The following is a 21,767-nucleotide window of genomic DNA, read 5'->3' on the forward strand; positions in this document are numbered from 1 at the left end:
ACTTGCTTTAAAGTAGATTTCTGAGAGCTGAAGAAGGCAAATGACTCGAGTCACAGCTGTATCACAACCACATTCAACTACTACATATATAGCTCACATGTATTCTTTTGTGAATAATATACATACAGTATCAAACTTCAAAATCAAGAAGGTGCTTTTGAACAGCCCTTTTTATTAATGGTAAAAAGACACCCATTCCATGTGGTATCTATTAAAGTTCTGGTACAAAAAAGAAAGGAGTCAATAACTGTTTTGACACACAGAGACACATGCGCGTGCATATATACATGAGAACTTGTATGAAGTTCTTTGTGCATCCCTTTAATGTATGACAATTTATTTAATCTTCTTTGTCGCCCTTCAAAGTAGGTATAATAATTTAAAGCTGTGGAAAACCGAGGTTTAGAGATTAATTCAAAATTACACAGCCAATTATGGCAAAATATCCAAAGACAGATAAAAAAGAAATACTACTGGTTTAAAGATTATCAACTGTTTTTTCTTTTTTTGAGTCAGGGTCTGGCTCTGTCACTGGGACTGGCTTCAAACTCCTGGGATCAAGTTAAAGATAACCCATTTTCAAAAATGAAAACCCTATTTCTAGAGTAACTTTAAAACCACTTACTGAGCATCAGTTTTTAAGCATTCTTCTTTTACCCGAGCATATTCCTGATGAGTATCCTGATACAGCTTTAGAGAACTCTAAAAAAGAAAGAGATAAATATTATGAAACTGAAAGTCACTAACTATTAGCCATAACTTGTTTTGATCTTGATAACCTTCAACAGTGTGAAATTAACCAAATACATTAGGCAGGAAATCCAAGCATAATTCACTGAACATTTTCATGTATGTAATCATATTCTTAATAGAAGCAATATTACTAACACTATAATCAAACAAAAACTATAAAACCTAAAACAATATATTCATTTTTCAATAATTCTAAATCTTCCTAATAGTTGGTTTAAACATCAGATAGCTAATATTTTTCTCTAAACCAATTAAAATCAATGTAACCTAAATAAATTTTAGAGCTTAATAAATATTATTTATCTGTACAGCCATGGAAAATATAGAACAAATCATTATACTTAACAATACTGGAGAACAAAACACTAATGAAACAGGAAGGACACTATTATTGAGAGTTCTATTATGTATGTGATATTTCTGAGAGAGAAGCTTTACCAACTCTTTTCTACAAATGAGTTGGAGGTTTGACAGGTTGTCTTATTCTTCCAAAGTGACAGTGACTGACTAATGTGGGTTTATTATTAAGGTATAACTCTAATTATCATTAAGGATCGACTCCAGTGCTCATGTTTCCTCTCAAATATAGCTGAAGAGATTGTAGAATCAGAGTGGATATAACTGAATATTTTGATTAACTTTGACAACATGAATATCTAACAATTTCTATATAAATAGGAAAGTAAACATGTACTATCAAAGACCTGACACAGCTACATGTAACTACTAAAACGGCACAGTCTGAGGAAGACTGAAAAGCACAGACATTCTCCTCAGAGGAGCCCCAGAAGTGAGAATCATTTCTGGGTGGCTACAGCCTGTCTCCCTCAAACCACCTAAATTTATGGACTTCAGATGTTTCTATCTATAAAGGTGATGAATTTTCTTCTAAGATTTCTGTAAGAAATAAACCAAATTTATGTAGAAAATCAATTTTATAGCATTTTAAACAAATTATTTTACTACAATTTGAAAAGAAGAGCCTCCATGTAAAGATACATTTATCAGTTTTCATATCTGAAGTGGACATCTTCTCCCAGCATCCATCTCAGCTTGTAAGCATCACCCAAAAAGATCAAACACATCGCCCTCCAAAGCACAAGAAATAACCTCTAACCTGAACACTTTCTTATAGGATCCTGTGGTATATTATTGAAAGACTCTCGTTTTGTCTCCTCATAGACAATGAGAAACTGCAAGGGACCAAACATGATTACAAGAAAGAATCAAACTAAGTTGGCAGGGTTACGGAGGTAAAAGCATATAGACACTGCTTAAGGCACGGACAGAGCAGGCTCTGCAAAGGGCTCCTTCATGCAGACCAAGGCAGAGGCCCTGCCTGAGTGCTTCATTTACCACTGTGTTCTCCAGGGCTGGACCAGAGCCACCGAAGAATTCCCCTACCTTTAAGATTTAAATTTTTGCATGTTATTTTACACTTCATGCAAAAGAAATATGAAAAAACAATTAATGCAGGATACATAAAAACATAAAAGTTCACAACTGTAAGTTTTCTCAAGTCATCTTGATCCTCCCCCAAAGCACAGCAGCTAACACAGTATTGCAAAGCTCACAATCATTGGCAAGACGAAGCCAAGAACCAATTCATTCAGGACAAGGATAGAAATACACTTAGAATATTTGACGAATATTTATTTCCTTTTTTTAACCATATAAAAGCTCCCCTTATCCCAATTACAGTGAATGGGCTGATCCTAATGTATTGATTATAAGGCTTTTCAGAAAAATAATTTCAGGTACCTTTTTCTCTTCTAGCTCTGCTTTTAAAGATCCCAGCTCTTCCTGACATTTCTGCAGAGGAGAAATTTTCTGAAGCATCTGTTCCACTTGGTGATGCAGAGTGGTATTCTCTCTAGAAAGGAACAGTGTATTAACATTATGTAAAAGTATCTATCATGCATTATTAAATATATATACAGATAATTTTAGATTTTCTAACAGAACAAAAAAATGGGAAAAATCTCTCTTTTTAAATATATTCTCTCTATAATCATCATATTTCTTTACATTTCTTAGGCATTGTAGTCTATTTAGTCTATTCGGATACACACATACCAAAACACAACTTGAAAACGAGTACAGGAGATGCTCAGACTGCTGAAGGGCTCCTTAGAGGATCATCTGCCAAAAACAGCTTGGCTCTCCCAATTTTGAACTCATCCCCATTTATTCAAAATAAGTGCAGGCAATTTAGTGATCTAGTTTATAACCATGTTTTGTCTTCTTCTAAGTGACAGATGTAATCAGAGTATGAAATACTGCCAACATTTTAAGTAAGCCTGTTTTAAATCATTTAAATCATCTGAATGGCAATGCTGTCAGTAAAAGTTATTGAAAAGTGAAAAACCAGGTTGTAATTTAAGACCTTAGTAATAAATTCATTTGAACAATTTGATAGTAGGAAAACACAAATCTTCTTTTCATATGCATCAAAGCAACATTTTTTTTAATTTATTTATTTTTATTAAACCATAGCTGTGTACATTAGTATGATCGTGGGGCACCATACACTTGGTTCACAGATCGTTTGACACATTTTCATCACATTAGTTAACATAGCTTTTGTAGCATTTTCTTATTTTGCTAAGACATTTACATTCCACATTTACTAGGATTCACATATACCCTTGTAAGATGCACCGCAGGTGTAATCCCATTAATCCCCCTCCTTTCCCCTCCCTGCCCCCTCCGTCCCCTCCCTTTCCCCTTTGTCCCTATTCTTAGGTTATAACTGGGTTATAGCTTTCATGTGAAGGTCCTACATTAGTTTCATAATAAGGGTGAGTACATTGGGTACTTTTTCTTCCATTCTTGAGACACTTTACTAAGAAGAATATGTTCCAGCTCCATCCATGTAAACATGAAAGAGGTAAAGTCTCCATCTTTCTTTAAGGCTGGAGATATGGTACACCATATAAGGCTGGTATATGTACACCATAGTATTCCATGGTGTACATATACCACGGTTAGGCGAGTTTTTTATGAGAAGGACCCCCCCGGGCAATTGAAGCTGCTTCAAAAATACACTATTGGGACTTGAGCAACATTCTATATTACGGGTCAATCCTACATACATTTCATTTGAATTCACTTAAAAATCTGCTCTGATAAATGTGTACCTCAACCCAACTACTCAAACAGGTGGTATCATCAACTGTGAAAACAGGCTGGCTTACCTTCTTGCAAACTGCAGCTGTATACTTATTAAAGAAAACTCTGAGAATTATATCTTTTGATATGTGTCCGGAAGTATACAATAATTACAATTACCATTAGTAATCAATATTCAATGTGCACACAAGAAAGATCATAAAAACATCCTAACAACTGATGTTCAAAGTTCCACGTATTAACACAAAACTAAGTCTTTTTACTGAGTTACTCCTTTACCATAACATCTATCAAAAGCTAAAACATTTATTTCTCTAAAGAAAAATTATTTGAATATATTAATTAGAATTAAATTACAAAAATAAAGACAAATCAATATGCAACTAATAGAAAAATACCTTGATTTCTTTATATATATATCAGAATCCCCAAACAACACATCCTTCATTTATCAACTAGTCCAGAGAATAATTCCAGCAAGTTATGTACTTACAAAAACCATATATACCTATACTTTACAATTAGAAAACAAAGACTATACTTTTAGGGATCACTTGTATAGTTTGTTACAATTAGAAAAGAAATACAGAGACATTATAAAATCTACGCAAGCCCGCAGTTTTATTCTTTTTTTTTTTCTTTTTGTGGGTTTTTTTTTTTTGGCCAGGGCTGGGTTTGAACCTGCCACCTTCGGCATATGGGACCGGCGTCCTACCACTTTGAGCCACAGGCGCCGCCCAAGCCCGCAGTTTTATAATTTATACAATCTGATAAACTTATTTTTCCATCTCATACTGCCAGCAAATTATTCTAAAGTAGCAAAATATAATTTCTTTAAGTTTCATCTCTTATGAGTTTCTATGATTATACCATAATACAGCATATGCCTGTTCCTAAAAAACATATCTAGATCCTCCTCTATTAGAAGGTAAGCTTCTCAAGGTCAAGAACTATACCATATTCATCCTAAATTACAGCAGTCTTTACAAGTGAGAAAAAAAAAAACCTCATTTAAAAAGCTTATAAGATCTTAAGAAAATCAAAATCAAAAACAAAAGCATAAAAGAGACAGTTAGATCCCCTCGTTTTAAAACTTATTATTAAACATCCATTAATAGTGGACTAGCAGTTTACTGTGCTTGGGAGAAGCATTCCCTACTTAAGCTATAAATTACGACTTCCAAAAGATAGGTATAAAAAACGATTCTCACATATCTTTTAGGAATTAAGATATAAGTTAATTCTAAATTCAACAGAAAAATCCAGTAAAAGGATATCATCACATTTCTTCTGATATTCTGTTAACAAATTACTATAACAAAGAAAAGAAGAATTAGGTTACTTTTTTATCTAGAAAATAGTCCATGTTAAAATCATATTTCAAAACATGCAAGGCACCCTCTCTTCCTGGATTTCCTAAAACAAATTTATGCTAAATTAATATATATCACCCTAAATTCCTCAAAAGCATCATACTGATATATAAGCTCTTAATTTAAAATCTTTTTGATCTGAGTAATACCTTTGCCTATAAATATATGAGATTATTACAAATTTTTTAAAGAAATTAAATTCTACACATGGTTATGAAAATACCATGAGGAAATATGAGGTCAAGCCCTAAAGCTAAGGTTTTGAACACTGAAAAAAGCTTTTAAAAAAATTCCATTGTAGCTGAAATTACTTCCTGCCAACTCATGAGCCTCATTTTAAAGGCTTATGAACCAAAAACCAAAGGTTCCCACCACTGAAGAGGCTCACAGGCACTCTGGTTATAGTCAGCGCCACCCAAGCCTCCACACTGCATTTCAGGGGCCTAAAACCACCCTGCAGCCAGTTTGTCAGGTTTACAAAATTCTGCCAAACAAATGCAAATATACTTACTCCGTATTGATAATTTTTTGTTTCAAGGTAATTAATGCTTCAACATATTCATTCAGATTCTGAAATACAAAAAGGTACAGTCAGCTGTTTATGTCTTTATCACAATTAAATGTAATTATATTCTGTAGCATCTATGAAATATAAACGTGTGGGCCCACTACATTAAACTACATAAATCTTCCACATCTACTGTATATAAACAGATGATCTGAGCCGAATTTCTGCTCCTCTCTAAACCTGGCTCCTGATCTGATGGTACTACTTCCTCTAACAGCAAGGAACTGTGAAGATTCTTTTACTGTGTGCACTTAGTCACATCAACTATTTTAGTTAACTGATTCTGCATTGTTTCTGGGTAGTTTTAAAACTACCCCCCAAAAGACACACAGATTGTAAAAAAATAGCAAAAATAAAATGAAATAAAATGGGGAGAGATGAGTAGGAATATTACAATGGTGCCAAGATTAAGCAAAAAGAATTCATTTTACAAAGCTTTGTATTACACTGTAGGGACCAACCACAGACTTAGCTCTAAATTAATGCTACTGACACGAAAGGGGAAACACCATTAGCCATATTGTTCAAATATCCGTAAGGTTTAAAAATAAGCTGATTTTTCTTTACATTAACTGACTTCTTCTCACTGATCTCTCCTTTCTTTCATCAATGAATACTTCAGAAATAAGAACTTACCTTTAAACATAACCACAATAGCCCTTTCACACCAAATGCAAGTATTAATTAATAACATCATCCAGTTATGCTGAATTTTCATGGATTATTCCCAAAATGTATTTTTCTAGATAATGCAAATGATTTTGATAATTATAATATTTCCATTTATGACAATCTCTGCACTGTTGTAGTTATGTGTGTAATATATGCATTTAAAAATCTACACCTAAAATATAGAGAGTAAAAATTGCAGGTTCCCCTAGAGTCCTGCTACCTGTTAAAAATCATTCTTAAATTTTTCATTACCTTTCAGAACTGTCACCACATATGTAAATACATTTGGATGTACTAAATTTGCCAGTTCTCTGCTGATGGATACTTAGGTCCCTTTTCAGTCTTTACTAAGAAGATACAATGAATTTTCTGGCCCATTCCTTTGTACAACATTTCTATTTTTCCTTTGAATAAAGTCCAAATAGTGGCATTGCTGGACCAGAGTGTGTACTGAGATGTTTAATGCAAGTACTTAGCGGCAGGCTGCACTCTGGAGGTCAGCCATGCTCATGCACAGCTCCCAGGTTCCTACCGGCTCTCTCCATGAGTGACAGTTGGAATCTTTGATGATCTTAAAGATACTTTTCATTAATATGTATTAGTGATATTGAGAAACCTTCATCTCCTCTTGCTATTCATGTTTTTACTTTTATTATTGGCCTGTTAACATCATTTGCTCAATTATACACTTCTAGTTGCACTTTTCTTATATTTGAGACACAATAACCTCTCACCAAATGTTACAAATATATCCATGTTTGTCAACTGATCCTTAAAATAAACCCACGCATGCCTGCAAAAGTTTTTAAAATTTATACAGTTCAATATGTCTTTTCAAAAACCTGTTTCCTGACATAAAATTTAGAAGGTTCCATCTCACCCCAAGATGGCAAAAGAAAACATCACCCCAAGATGTTCTAGTACTTCATGCTCTTAATGTCTTGTATTTATATATCTTTAACTCTTATTATTTAGTTTCATGTACACTACGATACAGAGACTCTTAAAAACCGTCATAAATCAAAAAAACAACAATGGACTAGCCAATAACATTTGTGTGTTTGGCTTTCCATATCTAAAACAAATCTTTCATTATATACAAAATAAATTATACAGCCTACAGTGATAAAGTTTTAATACTATCAGGCAAAAAACAGGATAATACCTTTACTACTTCAAGGCAGGCAAGGATTTTTAAATTATACACCAAAGCACAAGTGTGTTGAGGCATCACATTTAGCGATGTCAAAATTTTAACTTTTACATACTCAATACTAGGAATGTAACAGTCTTATATTTACGAAATATAAAGGAAATAACCCATAATATATAAATTACTCTCACAAAACAATTTGAGAAGTACAGATAATTAGTTTTAAAAAGTAAAAAATATAAACTGTCAATTCACAGATGAAGAATCTGGAATAGACAATATGCCCAAAAGAAAATTCAAACTATATGTGTAGTATCTAAAGAGCATTTTGGCAGCATATAAGAAAATCAAAATGTGTATTATAGTAAGTTTCTATTTTCCCTCTATGCTAGTTTTCTATATCCCCCATTAGATTCTCTTCCAAGGTCATGTTGTTTTTATCATCAGCACAAACACCATCTGTATGCTGCTATTTTTCTGTATATTTTCTAATTGGTCCTTATGAGTATGCAGAAATATTCCTCATTTTTAACTTCTTAATTACAGTAGACTTGCTCATTGACATACTGATGAACATCAATGCAAAAGGGCTAAATAAAATATTTGCAAAGCTAACCCAGCATTGTTAAATATTTTATCCACATTTTCTCTCGGATGTGTCTCAAATTGCAATTAATCAAGATGGCTGAACTCGAGCGTATTGTTTGATACCCTTAATCGTGTTATGAAACTTTCTACACATTTTTACTAAACGATTTTATCATGTATGAGTATTAAATTTTATCAAATAAATATACATACATATTTATTTAGTTTAAATGTGTATTTTTCTCCTTTTCTTTGTATTCCACTTGTATTCCAGTGGGTTAGAGTAATGGATTTTCTAATATTAAAGCACCTTTCATTCCTGGAGATAAAAATCACTGACTGCGGGTGGCGCCTGTGGCTCAAGGAGTAGGGTGCCCGTCCCATATGCCGGAGGTGGTGGGTTCAAACCCAGCCCCGGCCAAAAACCACAAAAAAAAAAAAAAAAAAAAAAAAAAAAAATCACTGACTGCTATTTTAATTCTATTTAAATACACTGCTGGATTCAGCGTCTCACTACCCTACTTGTTTTTTCTTTCTTCTTCATGTACGTTTAGAAGTGGTATGCCTACACTGTTTGCTCTGCTCCACAGAAAACATGCTGAAGTTTTAACCCTCAGCATTTCAGACCTTATGTAGAGATTGGATCTTTGCAGATACGATCAGCTTAAGATGAGGTAATACTGGATTAGAGTGAGACCTAACCCAGATTCCTAGGCAGAAAGGGTGGATACATGTAACCGCTTTTATTTCCTCCCTAAAACCAGCTGAAACTACACCAAAGAATTTTTGTTCTCCCCAAAGGCTACACCAACAAGGATGAGAATAGGATAAAAGACAAATGGAAACTGGAAAGCAGTTTTGAAAGCATAATATTTAGCACCCAGGAAATCCAATAGTGGGGAAAAATGAGAACCAACTCGATTTACACTGCAAAACTTCAACAGGCTTAGGAATCACTGACACGGGTTCTTTTGAGAGAAAGGTTAAAGGGGATGGAACTAAAGTAAGCATTAGTTGGAAACTTTCTGATAAACATACACGTAGTAATCCCAGTCACCAATTACCCACTACATCTTGGAGAAATCACTTGTCCCCCATTCAGCAGAAGGTTCCTTTTTTGAAGAAGGTCTCTGATGGGAATACCAGCAACACTTGGGTTAGGTGCACGATGTGTGTGTATTAGGTAAAACTATGCACACTGATCTGAGACTGGCTGCCTGACTCTCTCCATTTAGCTCCCTCCGAACAGTATAGTCCCTTTGTCCTCCAGGCAGGAGAATGGAAACCACCCCTGAGATAAGATCTATAGAGATAATGACACTGGACTTTCTCTGAACACTAACTGGCCCAACTAGACTGCAGCCTCACACCTCAGCAGATGAGCCACACACTCCTAACATGGACAATAAGAAGTTTCCACACACGAGACACAGAGGTGCAGGGTCAGAGAGGGAGACCAAAACAAGCAAAAGCAACTTGAAGCAAACAAAAGATGAGAATAAAACTTCAAAAATATTTATTAATATGATCTGAGATAAATGATGTCATATTCATGAAACAAGAGCTTAATTTTAAAAGGAATGTTTGGAACTCTTAGAAAGTGATTTTAAGAAACACCCACAAGGATGGATAAAATTAAAAAGACAGACAACAACAAGTGTGGGTAGGACGTGGAGAGACCATTGCTGGTGGGCATGTGAAATGGTACAGCTGCTGCGGAAAATAGTTGGCAGTTCCTCAAAATGTGAGATAGAGTTACCACATGCTCTAGCAGCCCCACTCCTAGGAATATACTCGAGAGAACTGAAAACCCACCTCCATGCCAAACTTGTACACTGATATTCGTAGCAGCATTATTCAAACTAGCCAAAATTGGATTAAACTAAATGGTCATCAAGGGATGAATGGATTAACAAAATATCATAGTCATACAGCAGGATGTTATTTGACAATGAAAAGGGGTGGATGATACATGTGATACAGGCTGCCACACAGCTGGGCCTTCAGAACATCGGGCTGAGCGAAAGAAGCCAGTTGCAACAGGCCACATCTAGTCCAGGATTCCCCTCGTACAAACGTCCGTAACAGGCAAATCCACAGAGACAGAAAGAAGACCATGGTTGCCAGGGGCTGGAGGAAAACAGGAGAGACAGGAAATGGCTGGCAATTAGTAAGGGCTCTGAAGGTGGGGAAGAGAAGGGGATGAAAACATTTGACAACTAGGTAATGGAGATGGTTGCAAATGTGCTGAATTATACACATTGAAAGGGGGAATTTTATTACATGTGAATTATGTTTTAACAATGCTGTTACAGCTAAATTAAAAACAGGAATGCTGTTATGGCTAAAGTACAAAAAAAGGGCTCCAAAGATTTGACAGTAAGTTGAAAGAACCCCCCAAAATGAAGCTTAAACAAAACAGACCTAAGGAAGAAAAATAAAAATGAGAGTGTCAGTTCAAGAGTCTCACACATGTCCCCAAGAATAAGAATTCCAGAGAGAAGAAAAGATGGAGACAAAATCAATATGCACGCACCAATATTCAAAGTTCCCAGAGCTGAAGCCAGAATTGTCTAAACTGAAAGTGCCCAGCATACAGATTCAGACAGGATCTAAACTTTGAAAACCACCACAAAATTTCAGAACATTACAGATAAAGGAAAGATTCTATATTAATCCAGACAGACAACCAAGTGAAGCACAGAATGGCTTCAGATTCCGACAGCAACACTGAGAATTAAAGAAAGCAAACCTTCAAATTTTTGAAGGAAAATGAATTCCAAGGTGAAACTATTTATGATAAATATTTTCAAGTGTGCAAGGTCTCCAAGAACTTATTTTCCAGACGTGCTTTCTCAGGGAGGTACTCAAGGACGTGAACATGCTCCTTTTGAAGAAGAGAGTAAACCAAGAGAGAGGGTGACAGGCAACAGAAGATCCGGGTGGAAAGGTCAGGTAGGCAGGCTGCTGATCCGGGTGGAAAGGTCAGGTAGGCAGGCTGCTGCGCACAGACCAGACAGGCCCAGGGCTCAGGAGGGAACGCTTTCCCTTGAGAAGAGGATAACGGGCTATGTGGTGGGAATGAAAACATTAAAGGATATTTATACCTAACTAGCAGAAGAGTGCAAGAGAATGTAGTCTGGGGCTTTTCAATCACACAATTATTACTTTTTAGTGGCCCATGGCAGTTGCTGCGCTACAGGGTTGTGGACAAATGCATGAAGAGCAATAAAGAAACTGCTGGTCCTCTTGTAGAATTTGATGACTTTGTTAGTATTGTACTAGAAGATGTCCCTGAGTTTGAAACCACACCAGAAGGAAGCATGACTAAATTAAATCCAACTCTGCTAAATGGAAATGATATAACAATGCTGGTTTCTGGAGAAGGATCTGAGGTATAAATGGGTTTCCTTGATTTACTCCTATGCTAGATTCTGTGTTGACTTATAATGACAAAAAAAAAAAGTTTTTTTTAGATTTTTTTTTAGATCCTATAAAGCAAAGTTTCCCATTTAAGTTAATCATTATTATCTTGGAAAAAGAAGAAAAGAATTTTTCTTTGAAGACTAAAATAAAGATGTTTCTGGTTAGAAAAATAATAAATTATTCCTTTTTAAATAGAAGTGACTCTTCCTCTTTTGTCCCCATTCTGAGTGCTCTGCTATTTTACCTGACCTCACCACCTCGCTTCCAGATGTCACTCTGTAACAGCAAGTGCCACACCAGAAACATCAAAGACACTTCAGGCTCCAGTCACACACATCCTACTCCACTTTCTGGGAGGGACCTTGGGCAAATTTATTTAACCTTTCTCTGCCTCAGTACTATTTCCAATTTTATAGATAGGGCAACTAAAACACAAAGAGGTTAAATAACTGGCATGCTACCAGGATTAAGTAGGATGAGCTATGTCAAGTACTCTCTCCAGTCCCTGGCACAGAGTAAGAACTCATTAACATGTTCAGGATGAAAAGCTGAACTAAAGATATAATCATTAATCAGGGAAAACAAGAAACCATGCAGGAAAGGCAAAGTAATAATTTACACCAGAGATTAGCTCTGAATCATATACATATCAAGCTAACTAAAATCCTAACCAGGCTGAAGATGGGGACAGAGGGAGCATGCTCAGGTATGAAGTGTGGGGCAGTCATCGCCTTCCAAAGTCAGCGCACTATTTAACTGTAAGAAAGCTAACTGTAAAACACACAATGTGTGCAGTTAGAAATGGCTGACTCTTGGGACACAGGCGAAGGATGGAGCTGGAGGGGCTGCCTACCAGCTGACTTAACAAATTTTGTGTATCTATCTAGCTGTCTCCTTAAACTATACTCATATTTAACTCTGATGAAAATAAAAATTAAAAAAAAATCACAACACATAGCATTATACAGAAAAACAAAGGAAACAAAGAACCCTTCTTAGTTATCCACAACACTCCAGTCCCTACCTGACATTACTTCCTGAGGCCCAGCTACACATCATCTCAAATTTGGGCAGAGACTGTAGTATCACTGGTCAGATATTGTAATACCCTATCTTTTTCAACTCCAATCAGGTTCATATGTCACTTAGGTTGGTTGGAAGCCAGCTCTCGAAATAATAAACCTTGGAATTGTGAATGTCAGCAGGGTACACCCACGTGGGGGGCGCGGAGGCTCTTCTGACCCATATACATTCCTGCATGTGTCCAGGTTCCAAGGAAGGAAGGAAGCTCAAGGGGGTTTTCCTCACTAGGAAATATTGAGAGTCATTTCCTCGATTATTACAGGCCTCTTTTGGATCTTCTATTATATTGCCTAAATATATTCTCAACGAACTCTTGTTTCTTTTCCTATCACCTCTTGTTTTTCTTTGCCTTCTGGGTGATTTCCCAGAGTAGCCCATTCTCTCACTCAAGATGGTTTATTCCCATTCACTCCTTTCCTAAAGCAGACCATTCTGATTTTACTTACACAGTAGCCTCTGGAACTGTCCCTGTGAATAGTGCTGCCCATGTCACCTTCCTTTCTTAGGAAAATGGAATCAACATGGGCTGAACACACAGGGCAAGGGTCAAGTCAGTAGGCCTACGGGCTGAGAGGGGGAGATGGAACAGATGGCCACTGTAGCTGGGAAAATGGTTGTACTAAGTAAATAAGTAAAATATATAGATAACATAGCAAATAAGTAAATGCACAGATGATAATGGGATAAGAAGACAGCTTGAAAAGTTAAGTAAATAAATAGGAGCAAGAAGTTTGTCAACTTAAGCCCCACTAACATTCTGAGCAGCAAGACAAAATGTTCTGCAGCATTCCTGGCCTCCACCATCTGGCCATAAAATGACTGCAGCCTCAACTGGTGTGTGCAGCAAAGAATTAACAAAGCAGGCCAGAGGACAGCAAGACCTGCTGGTAAGATGGGCCCTTGACTGGCATTTGGGAACTTAGACTTCCAGAGAGTACGTCCATCATTCCCCAAACTGATCAAAGTGGCTCCATGTGCCTAAACCATGCACTAAGGTTCACACTGGTTTACACTGAACACCTGCTTTCCACTTAAGAGTCTGGAATTTTGGTACATGTTAGGGAGAGAGTGCCTCTATGACCAGCCGCCAAGAAAACACCTGAAATACAGAGTCTCCAGTGAGCTTCCTTGGCAGACAATGCTTCACAAGTGTTGTCATACCACACGGCTGGAGCAATCGGCATGTCCCGTGTGTCTCCACCGGAAGAGACTCTCGGAACCCCTGGAGTTGGCACCACCTGCCTTTTTCCTTTACTGCGTTGGTTTATGCCCTTTCACTATGAGTAAATACACTCAGGAGGGTAACTATATACTAAGTCCATGAGTAGGGACTGTGGCCGTGGTCTTGGGGACTGCCGACACTGTGGCAGCCCAAAACATCGTCGGATGTCCAGATGCTGCCAAACACTCCCTTGGGAACAGAAGGCTCTACTGTTACCAGAGGTCTCCAAGCTTTTCTACCTCTGCTAAACATGAGAAGAATTGTCTTGGGTCATACATTAAATAAACAAACACTAGGGAAAGGTGTTAGGGGGAAAAAAAAAGGTCCATGCACACTTTCTGTAAAATCTGACACCACAGATAAGCAAAAAAAGTCCTCACAAAATCAGCATTTGAGCCACAAGTTGGACACCTCTTGAAATTTTCACAAACATGAACAAAGGCTAAATGAAGGAGGTTGAAGAGACTTGACAATAAAATATGACATATATTCCTAACAGGACCCTCAACAATATAGGAAAAGGCTATTCCCGGACAGGTGCATGGATTAGACAGAAGTACTGCACCAACGTGAAGGTCCCGATGAGGAGGGCTGTGGGCGATTGCGTTGGGCAGTGTGCATGTTTAGAGGCATATTCTCTGGAGACTCAGGGTGGCCACACATGATGAAGCAAATGCAATAACATGTTCACAATTTGTAAATCTGTGAATAGCACAATTACGTATATTACTCCGACAACTTTCTTGTAAGTCTGAAATTATTTCAAAACAATTGTTTTTAAAAACCACACCAATCACATTTATTGCCTTGCTGAGGGAAATGTGACCAATTGTTTGGCTTGACCCCCTCTCTGATAAAGCACGGTCTCTCCTGGCTTGCAGTTAATTAATCGCTCTTATTTAAAAATCAGTCAAAGCCTATACTGATCTCCAGGGGAGATGAGTGTGTCCTGCCAGCTGTTAAAACCTCTGGCATAGTGCATACTGTACCAGAGCAGCAAAATGGGGATGTCCACCCCACTCCAACTATGCCCCAGGCACACTCACCCCCAGAAAACCAGCCGAGTGGCTTCTGGGTCACACAAAAGCAAATCCCAGCCTCTGGAGCCTCGCCCCCATCAGCCCTACCTCTTTGTGCTCAGCAGCCTTCTCCCCTACAACTCTTCCCACAAGTTATTCCCTATGTCTACAACACTCTCTCCATCTCGTTCATGTTAGTTAATTGCAAATCATCTTTCAGGCCTCAATTTAGAATCACTTCTAATGAAACACAGATCACTTCTTCCAGAGGTCACAGAAAGTCCCACACAGTTGTCCCTTCTACACGCTCCCTGAGCAGGTCTGTGGCCCACCGTGATACTCATTACATTCTATTTAAGGCTGTGGCTATTTTTTCACTCAACTGTAACCTCAGAGAGGATGAGCTCCATGTCTCTTCTGTTCATGACTGTGTTTCAAAACACAGCATGGCATCACATACACACTGATGCTCAGTAAATATGTTTAGTAAATGAATACATTACAACTTTTGTGAACATTCCTTATATTAGGACCATTTATATCAGTATATCTGGGGGAAAATGTTTTAAGTCTCAAAAGACAAAGTTTAAACCACTGACGATTATAAATGGGAATCCAGCATAAATCTGAAGAGTGTCTAACCTTTTTCCTTTTCTGCCATACTTGGAAGAGTAAGAGTTGTCTTGGGCCACCCATCATATATAAACACTAACAAAAGCCAATGAGCAAAAGAAAAGGTCTGTGCATACTTTTCATGATATCTAACACCACAGATAAGCAAAACAGTCCTCAAAGAATTCATGTGGCCCACCCCTGAATAGTTGGCTCAAATCTGTCCCAAGCACAGCCAAACACCAAATTTGTTGAATTTAATCTAGAGTTGAACAGCACAACCAGGTGTTTCAAGCTCCCATCTGGATCCCCAAGAGAATCCAGCTATTCTGCAATGTAGTGAAGCTGGGCAAAAGGGGGACTCTCCTTCTCAAGGATAAAGTGACATGTCAGCGTGACTCGCTTGATTAAAATCATGCAACTTAAGATTTACTTAACTGTGTATAACACCACCAGAGAAAAGCCGCACACTGGTCAATGCAGCTACCAAAGCTCTGCAGCCCACACGAACACCGTGCCACAGATCAGTGATGGGATACCGTCATCACTGAGGGTGAGGAAGCAGAGACCAGGTGACTGGTGAGTGCCAAAAAATGCACAAAGTGCCGTCAGTCTATGCACTTCCATACCAGGTGAAGATCTCAGCAAAGCTGCTCTTGTCTCTTCTACTACTGAAGGAAAAAGAGTAGGGGGAGTAACACACAAAAGGAAGGTTTTCAGTGCAAGCAAACCACTGCCCAATTCAGGACAGAGCCCAGCTGGGCAAATGTTATGGTTCAGAATAGTCACAGCACCTCCGACTGCTGTCTCCTATTGGAAAGACTCCTGTATTGCTCATAAACTTTACACAGATCAATGAGTTTCGGTGCACTAAAACTACAGAGCAGGGGCAGGTGCGGTGGCTCACACCTGTTAACCTAGCCCTTTGGGAGGCCAAAATGGGAGGATCATTTGAGGCCAGGAATTAAGAGACCAGCCTGGGCAACACAACAAGACTCCAACTGTAAAAAGACATTAAAAAAAATTTAGCCACGCATGGCATAGTCCCAGCGACTCAGGAGGCTGACAATCACTTGAGCCCAGGAGTTTGAAGTTGCAGTGAGCTGACTGCACCACTGCACTCAAGCCCTGGTGATAGAGACTCTATCTTGAGAGCAGGGGTGACCCAACAATAACAACAAAAAAACAACCTTAAAGCAGGAATCTTCTCTCTGTATCTAAACTCGTTAGTCACACAAGTTTAATCAAAGTACAGTACTTGCTGTGGTTGTAATACATGCAGAAAATTCTTTCCTAAAGGTGCTTTTCCATCTAATTGGCTGACAGAACTCTTTTCCTCAATTCTCAATCTTTCCACTCCGGCTTCCCTCTGACACAGCTCCTGTTTAACTCTCACTCTTTATCTTTTTCTCACCACACCATGTTCACCTTCATCAAAGGCCACTCACCCACCAGCTGTCTCTTCTTCACCGACTCTAGTGATGGCATGTATTCCCATGAACCAGCACATCAGTGTTTCAAGTTTGTTCTAAATGAGAGGGCATTTACCCTCCCCCCACCAATCTCCTACCCCCATCTTCCCTCCCCCAAATAAAATTCTTCAAATGAACATAGCGTCCATCTAACCTGGCTGCCTCCTTACCCTGGAAGTGTCCTACAGAGGCACCATGCTTCACAAACAGTAAATTTGAAAATGGCTGAAAATCCCCAGATCTGGTGTCATTCAGTGCCACATTTCCAGCTTCCCCTCCACCTTGGTTTCAGTTCTCGTGGTCATTCAAGTTTTAAATCTTTGGACCTTTCATTTCCCTGACATGGAATTCATCCGCTCTCTGTCGTTTTTCATATTCAGAAGCTTTTTCTTCTCTATTCCATTCCCAAAAAGCTTTAATTAGTTCAAACTTTTATTATCAATAGTGTACACTGTAAAATAATTTACTGTACCTATTTGTACCCTTCCAATTTGGTCCTGCTTACCACCAACTGTTACATGCACTATAAGCCCTACTCTAGCGTGGCAACTATGAAAGACCTTTGCTACTTCGTAACACTGACATAAGTTTAATACCTATGAATGGGTTACTACTCAAGATGGTAACCTCTGAACTGCCAGGAACCTGTTTTTCCAGCCATACTTTGCAAAATTACACAATTGCTCTTAAGACTCCACTCACAACTGACCACTCTTCTCCCCTAAAGGCATTCCAATGCCAAGCCACGGAAAAGCCAAATGCAATGGAGTATACTGACCCAAAGGAGCTCTACAAACAAAGCCCCTCCTCCAGTTTTTATAAACAAAGATTCATTGGAACACAGCTGCACTCAGTCCTTTACAAAATGTCCATAGCTGCGTTTATGCTAAAATGGCAGAGTTCAATCATTGTAACTAAGCCCCTAAAGCCTAAATATTTATAATCTTGCCCCTTACAGCAAAAGTTTGCTGATCCCTGGATCTAGAGATTTAATTGGAATACAGAGAGATTTAATACGAATAGGTTCTGTTTCAGAACCAACAGTGAGAATGTGGCAAGGTAGAAAGGAGGAGACTCCTGAAGAGGCTAATGCAGTAGTTTCTGCATTCACACCAGGGTGGAAGCAAGTGAGTAATGAAGGTAGAGCCATCGGAACCAGCTGACAGATTAGATACAATTTGTGAGAGAAAAAAACAGCACTAAAAATAATATCTAGTTTGGGGGCTAAGCAACCAGAAAGATGTAGTTGCTACTTTCAAATAAGACAAGCTAGACCAGGTTTTTGAAAAAAGATCAGATGCATGACTCAAAAGCATAATTCACATCAATAGTTCTCCTGTACAGAAGCCTTCGATGACTCCCCATTTCAATCAGAGAAGCCCAAACCCTAACAACAGCCTACAAATGCCACCTTTTACCTTTGTGATCTCATTCAACTCCCAATATTCACTCCACTCCACTCCAACCTCAGCTGGCCTTCTTGCGCCTCCCAAGCACACTGATCCAGCTCCCACTGCTGTTCTCCACACTTGATGTTCCCTCTGTATGGGATGCTTTTCCCCCAAGATATTAACAGAGCTCCTTCTCTCACCCTTGACCATTCCAGGGCTCCATATCTAAATTCCAACAGCCCCCAGCCCATCCCTCATCCATTCATTCCTTCCCATCTTTCCTCAATTTATCACCAATATATTTGCTACCTTCTAACATAACTTCCTCATTTTCTTCAGACTGACACCATCCTAAAATGGAAGCTCCAAGAAGTCAAGAATTGTCTTTTTGTCCCCCCCCCCCAAGGAACTGCAATACCTAAACATAGCAAATGATCAATTAACACTTGCTAACTGATTGAACCGGCTCAGAGAATAAATGCAATTTCTTGAAGATTCAGGAGAATTCTACTCATGTTCCTGGATTTTTTTTTTTGGGGGGGGGAGCAGCAGCACATTCTAAGACACCTACACAATGCAGCTCAATAAAAACAATGATTTGACTATCAGCCCTTTCTACCTAGAGTGGCAACACATTTCCTCCCTCTCCTGCCTCCAATATTTAAAATGTTTAGAACCAGTTCATTGACAACACTCTTAAAATAAAAACTGAGCTTCTCTCCATGGCTTGCCTAGCCTGACCTCTCTTCTGGTCTCATTCAATCAACCATCTTCCCTCTGCACTATGCTCATGCCAACCACATCATTCTGCTCATCAAAAACAGCATGATGCTTCTCACCACAGGCAACTTTCCACTTTTCAATGCCTCTCTGAATGCTATCAACTCAAAAACACTCTACCTAGGCTAGGCGCTGTGTGGCTCTCACCTGTAATTCCAGCACTTGGGAGGCTGAAGCTGGTGGACTTCTTGAGTACACAGGTTAAAGACCAGCCTGAGCCAGAGTGAGACCCCATCTCTAAAAAATAGCCGGGCATTGTGGCGGGCACCCATAGTCCCAGCTGCTTGGGATGCAAGAGGATCACTTGAACCCAAGAGTTTGAGGTTCCTGTGAGCTAAGATGCCACAGCACTCTACCAAGGGTGACCAAGTGACACTGTCTGAAAAAAAAAAAAACACTCTACCTGACCGCTCCCGCCAAGAGACAAGACCTTCCAACTTCCTAACCCTTAAAATCTTCTAAAGTCATATTTACATGCATACATATTATGATAGCAGATCTCATCTATTTTGTACACCACGGTGTCCACAGTACTTAGAACACGAGGCAAAAGGTGATAATTACTTGAGGTAGCTATGGCAGTGGTGAGTTCCATTTTATCACTGGAGACAGTGATAATAGGGAGTGAAATGAGACTCACCACATCAAACAGCTAACAGAGTCCCTAGAAATGAGGAATATTTCCCAAATAACTTCATAAAACCTGCAGCCAGACTCTAACAACTCCCTTTCTGTACAGAACAACTGATTAATCACACTGACATGCTATTTGACTTAAACAATTACTTGACTTACTTAAAAAATTAGCCTTGGAAGGATTCATCAGATGTGAGCAGAAATGCCTCCCCAAAGCCTTGGAGTCTACAGACACGGACAAACCACATGTCACATAAGGTCCCGCCTTCAAAGCACAAATACTTAGGAAGGGCCAGACAATCAAATCAAAGCCTTATCCTTGGAGCGGTAACTACCCTCAAGGCTTCACCTACCGCTTACTAACCTAGAAGTCAGTCCTAGGGAACTCTGAGGCTGGGTAAAGAGGGAGGGGGTCCTCCAGAACACGCTCCCTTCGGCCCCCACCACCATCGCGTCCCAGTAAATGAATTACGGGTTCCAAGCCTAATGAAAGGAAAGGAAGTCGTCCCAAAAACAACTATGGGAGAAAAGCGAGCGAGAAGAGGGAGAGAACGCTTCAACTGCGAAGTGGAGGCACCGCGCTAAAGCGCAGCCGCGAGACCCCTCAGCCCCGCACCCCTGGATGACCGGCCCAGTCGCCACTGCACCCTCGGCCTCCGGGAGATGCCGCACCTGCTGCAGGGAGGCACAGCCCTGACATCGCGAGAGGTCTGCAGCCGTCCCGGGAGCCGCAGAGTGTGTCTCCCCCGGCATCATGGTGCTGCCGCCGGGCCCGGTGGGCATGCACGTCTCAAGGACCCGCGGCTTCGGCCCTGTCCTCTCTCTGCTGATACCGCCGGGGCCGCCGCCTGCCAGGCCGCTTCCCGCCGGATCCGGGCGGGTCCATCCGTGCACAGAGGTCCCCGTGAGGTGGGCAAAAGGCTCTCCGAGCCAGAGCTGCCTCGGGCACTAAAAAGAAGGCTACCCGGCGCGGCCCCCGAGCGCGACGCGGCTCAGCCAGGCCCCCGCCCCGCCCTGCCTCGCCCCGCCCCTCGCCGCGGTGTGGGGCTGCCTACAGTGCTGCCTGAACAAAATAGAGAGTGGAGCTGCGGGAGAGGCGGTGTCCGCGAAGGAAAAGCCAAGTGGAATAAAGTCAACGGAAGTTCAGTCCTCCCACTGGTTAAGATTTAACCTATTACTGTCCGTTTGCTACAGGACGGGCTTTCCATAGCCACCTGAACGCGTCAGCTAGGGGGAGGTGACCAGCTGATGACGTCACTCTACGCGCCTACTGAAGTAAAAGGACCCCGTGTCCCGGACAGGAAAGTGTGCGATTTATAATAAGAAGGAGCGAAACAGTCCTGCACCCCGTCCCGGACCAGGAGCAGGAGGAGCGGGATCCGCAGTTACCCTACACCGCGCGCCAGGCGGAGGTCGAAGCTTGTCTTAGGCGGTGTCCTGTGGGTCTCAGTGCCTGATAGCGGCCTTGCTGCTACTGGTCTCTGCGCTTCTGCTTTGGACCACTTGTGAGTCCGAGCGGTGGTTTCCTAGGCCCAGCTGTGGACGTCGTCACCCACTCGATCATTATCCCGCCACTATCAAATCCTGTTTTGATACCTCTTGGGAGTGAGTGGAAACGGGAAAAAAGAAAAGAGTTCTCACCCTGACCCTAGTTACTAGATAAATTCAGGCCCTAATCTGACGCCTTAACCAAAGTTTTTCCCATCTCCAGCCACCACCTTATCCATCATCACCAGGATAATCTTTTGCATAATCACAGCCAGTTGCCATCAGTACATTGCTTGGCATCTGGTGGCTTGCCATCGTCTGGTTCATAAAATCCAAATTTCTTAGCCTTCAGCGTGAGCATTGCATGTGTTAAGTAAATGCTCAGGCCTTCCCAGCCTC

At 40.0% G+C, this 21,767-nt stretch overlaps 2 protein-coding genes across 4 annotated transcripts in view; one reads left to right on the forward strand and one right to left on the reverse strand.

Annotated features, from left to right (window-relative positions):
• Positions 1-20,857, reverse strand: part of ICE1 (interactor of little elongation complex ELL subunit 1) — a 62,150-nt gene extending 41,293 nt beyond the window's left edge. For all 3 annotated transcript variants that reach the window (XM_053593248.1, XM_053593257.1, XM_053593239.1), the window contains exons 1-6: positions 20,553-20,857; positions 5,770-5,828; positions 5,162-5,197; positions 3,951-3,968; positions 2,515-2,626; positions 626-702 (exon numbers count right to left, since the gene is read on the reverse strand). In XM_053593248.1, the coding sequence (XP_053449223.1) occupies positions 626-702; positions 2,515-2,626; positions 3,951-3,968; positions 5,162-5,197; positions 5,770-5,828; positions 20,553-20,663 (413 nt within the window). In that variant the 5' untranslated portion in view covers positions 20,664-20,857. The remainder of the gene's footprint in view (positions 1-625; positions 703-2,514; positions 2,627-3,950; positions 3,969-5,161; positions 5,198-5,769; positions 5,829-20,552) is intronic.
• Positions 11,458-11,640, forward strand: LOC128587295 (U6 snRNA-associated Sm-like protein LSm5). The gene has a single exon (XM_053593302.1). The coding sequence runs from the start codon at positions 11,458-11,460 to the stop codon at positions 11,638-11,640; it is 183 nt and encodes a 60-aa protein (XP_053449277.1).
• Positions 20,858-21,767: the final 910 nt, after the last annotated feature.

The sequence above is a fragment of the Nycticebus coucang genome, chromosome 1 (assembly GCF_027406575.1).
Source record: "Nycticebus coucang isolate mNycCou1 chromosome 1, mNycCou1.pri, whole genome shotgun sequence".
NCBI classification, from domain to species: domain Eukaryota; kingdom Metazoa; phylum Chordata; class Mammalia; order Primates; family Lorisidae; genus Nycticebus; species Nycticebus coucang.

Bases quoted from the DNA above. Each gene is read 5' to 3' on its own strand.
- LOC128587295 (XM_053593302.1), top strand. From the start codon at position 11,458: ATGAAGAGCAATAAAGAAACTGCTGGTCCTCTTGTAGAATTTGATGAC.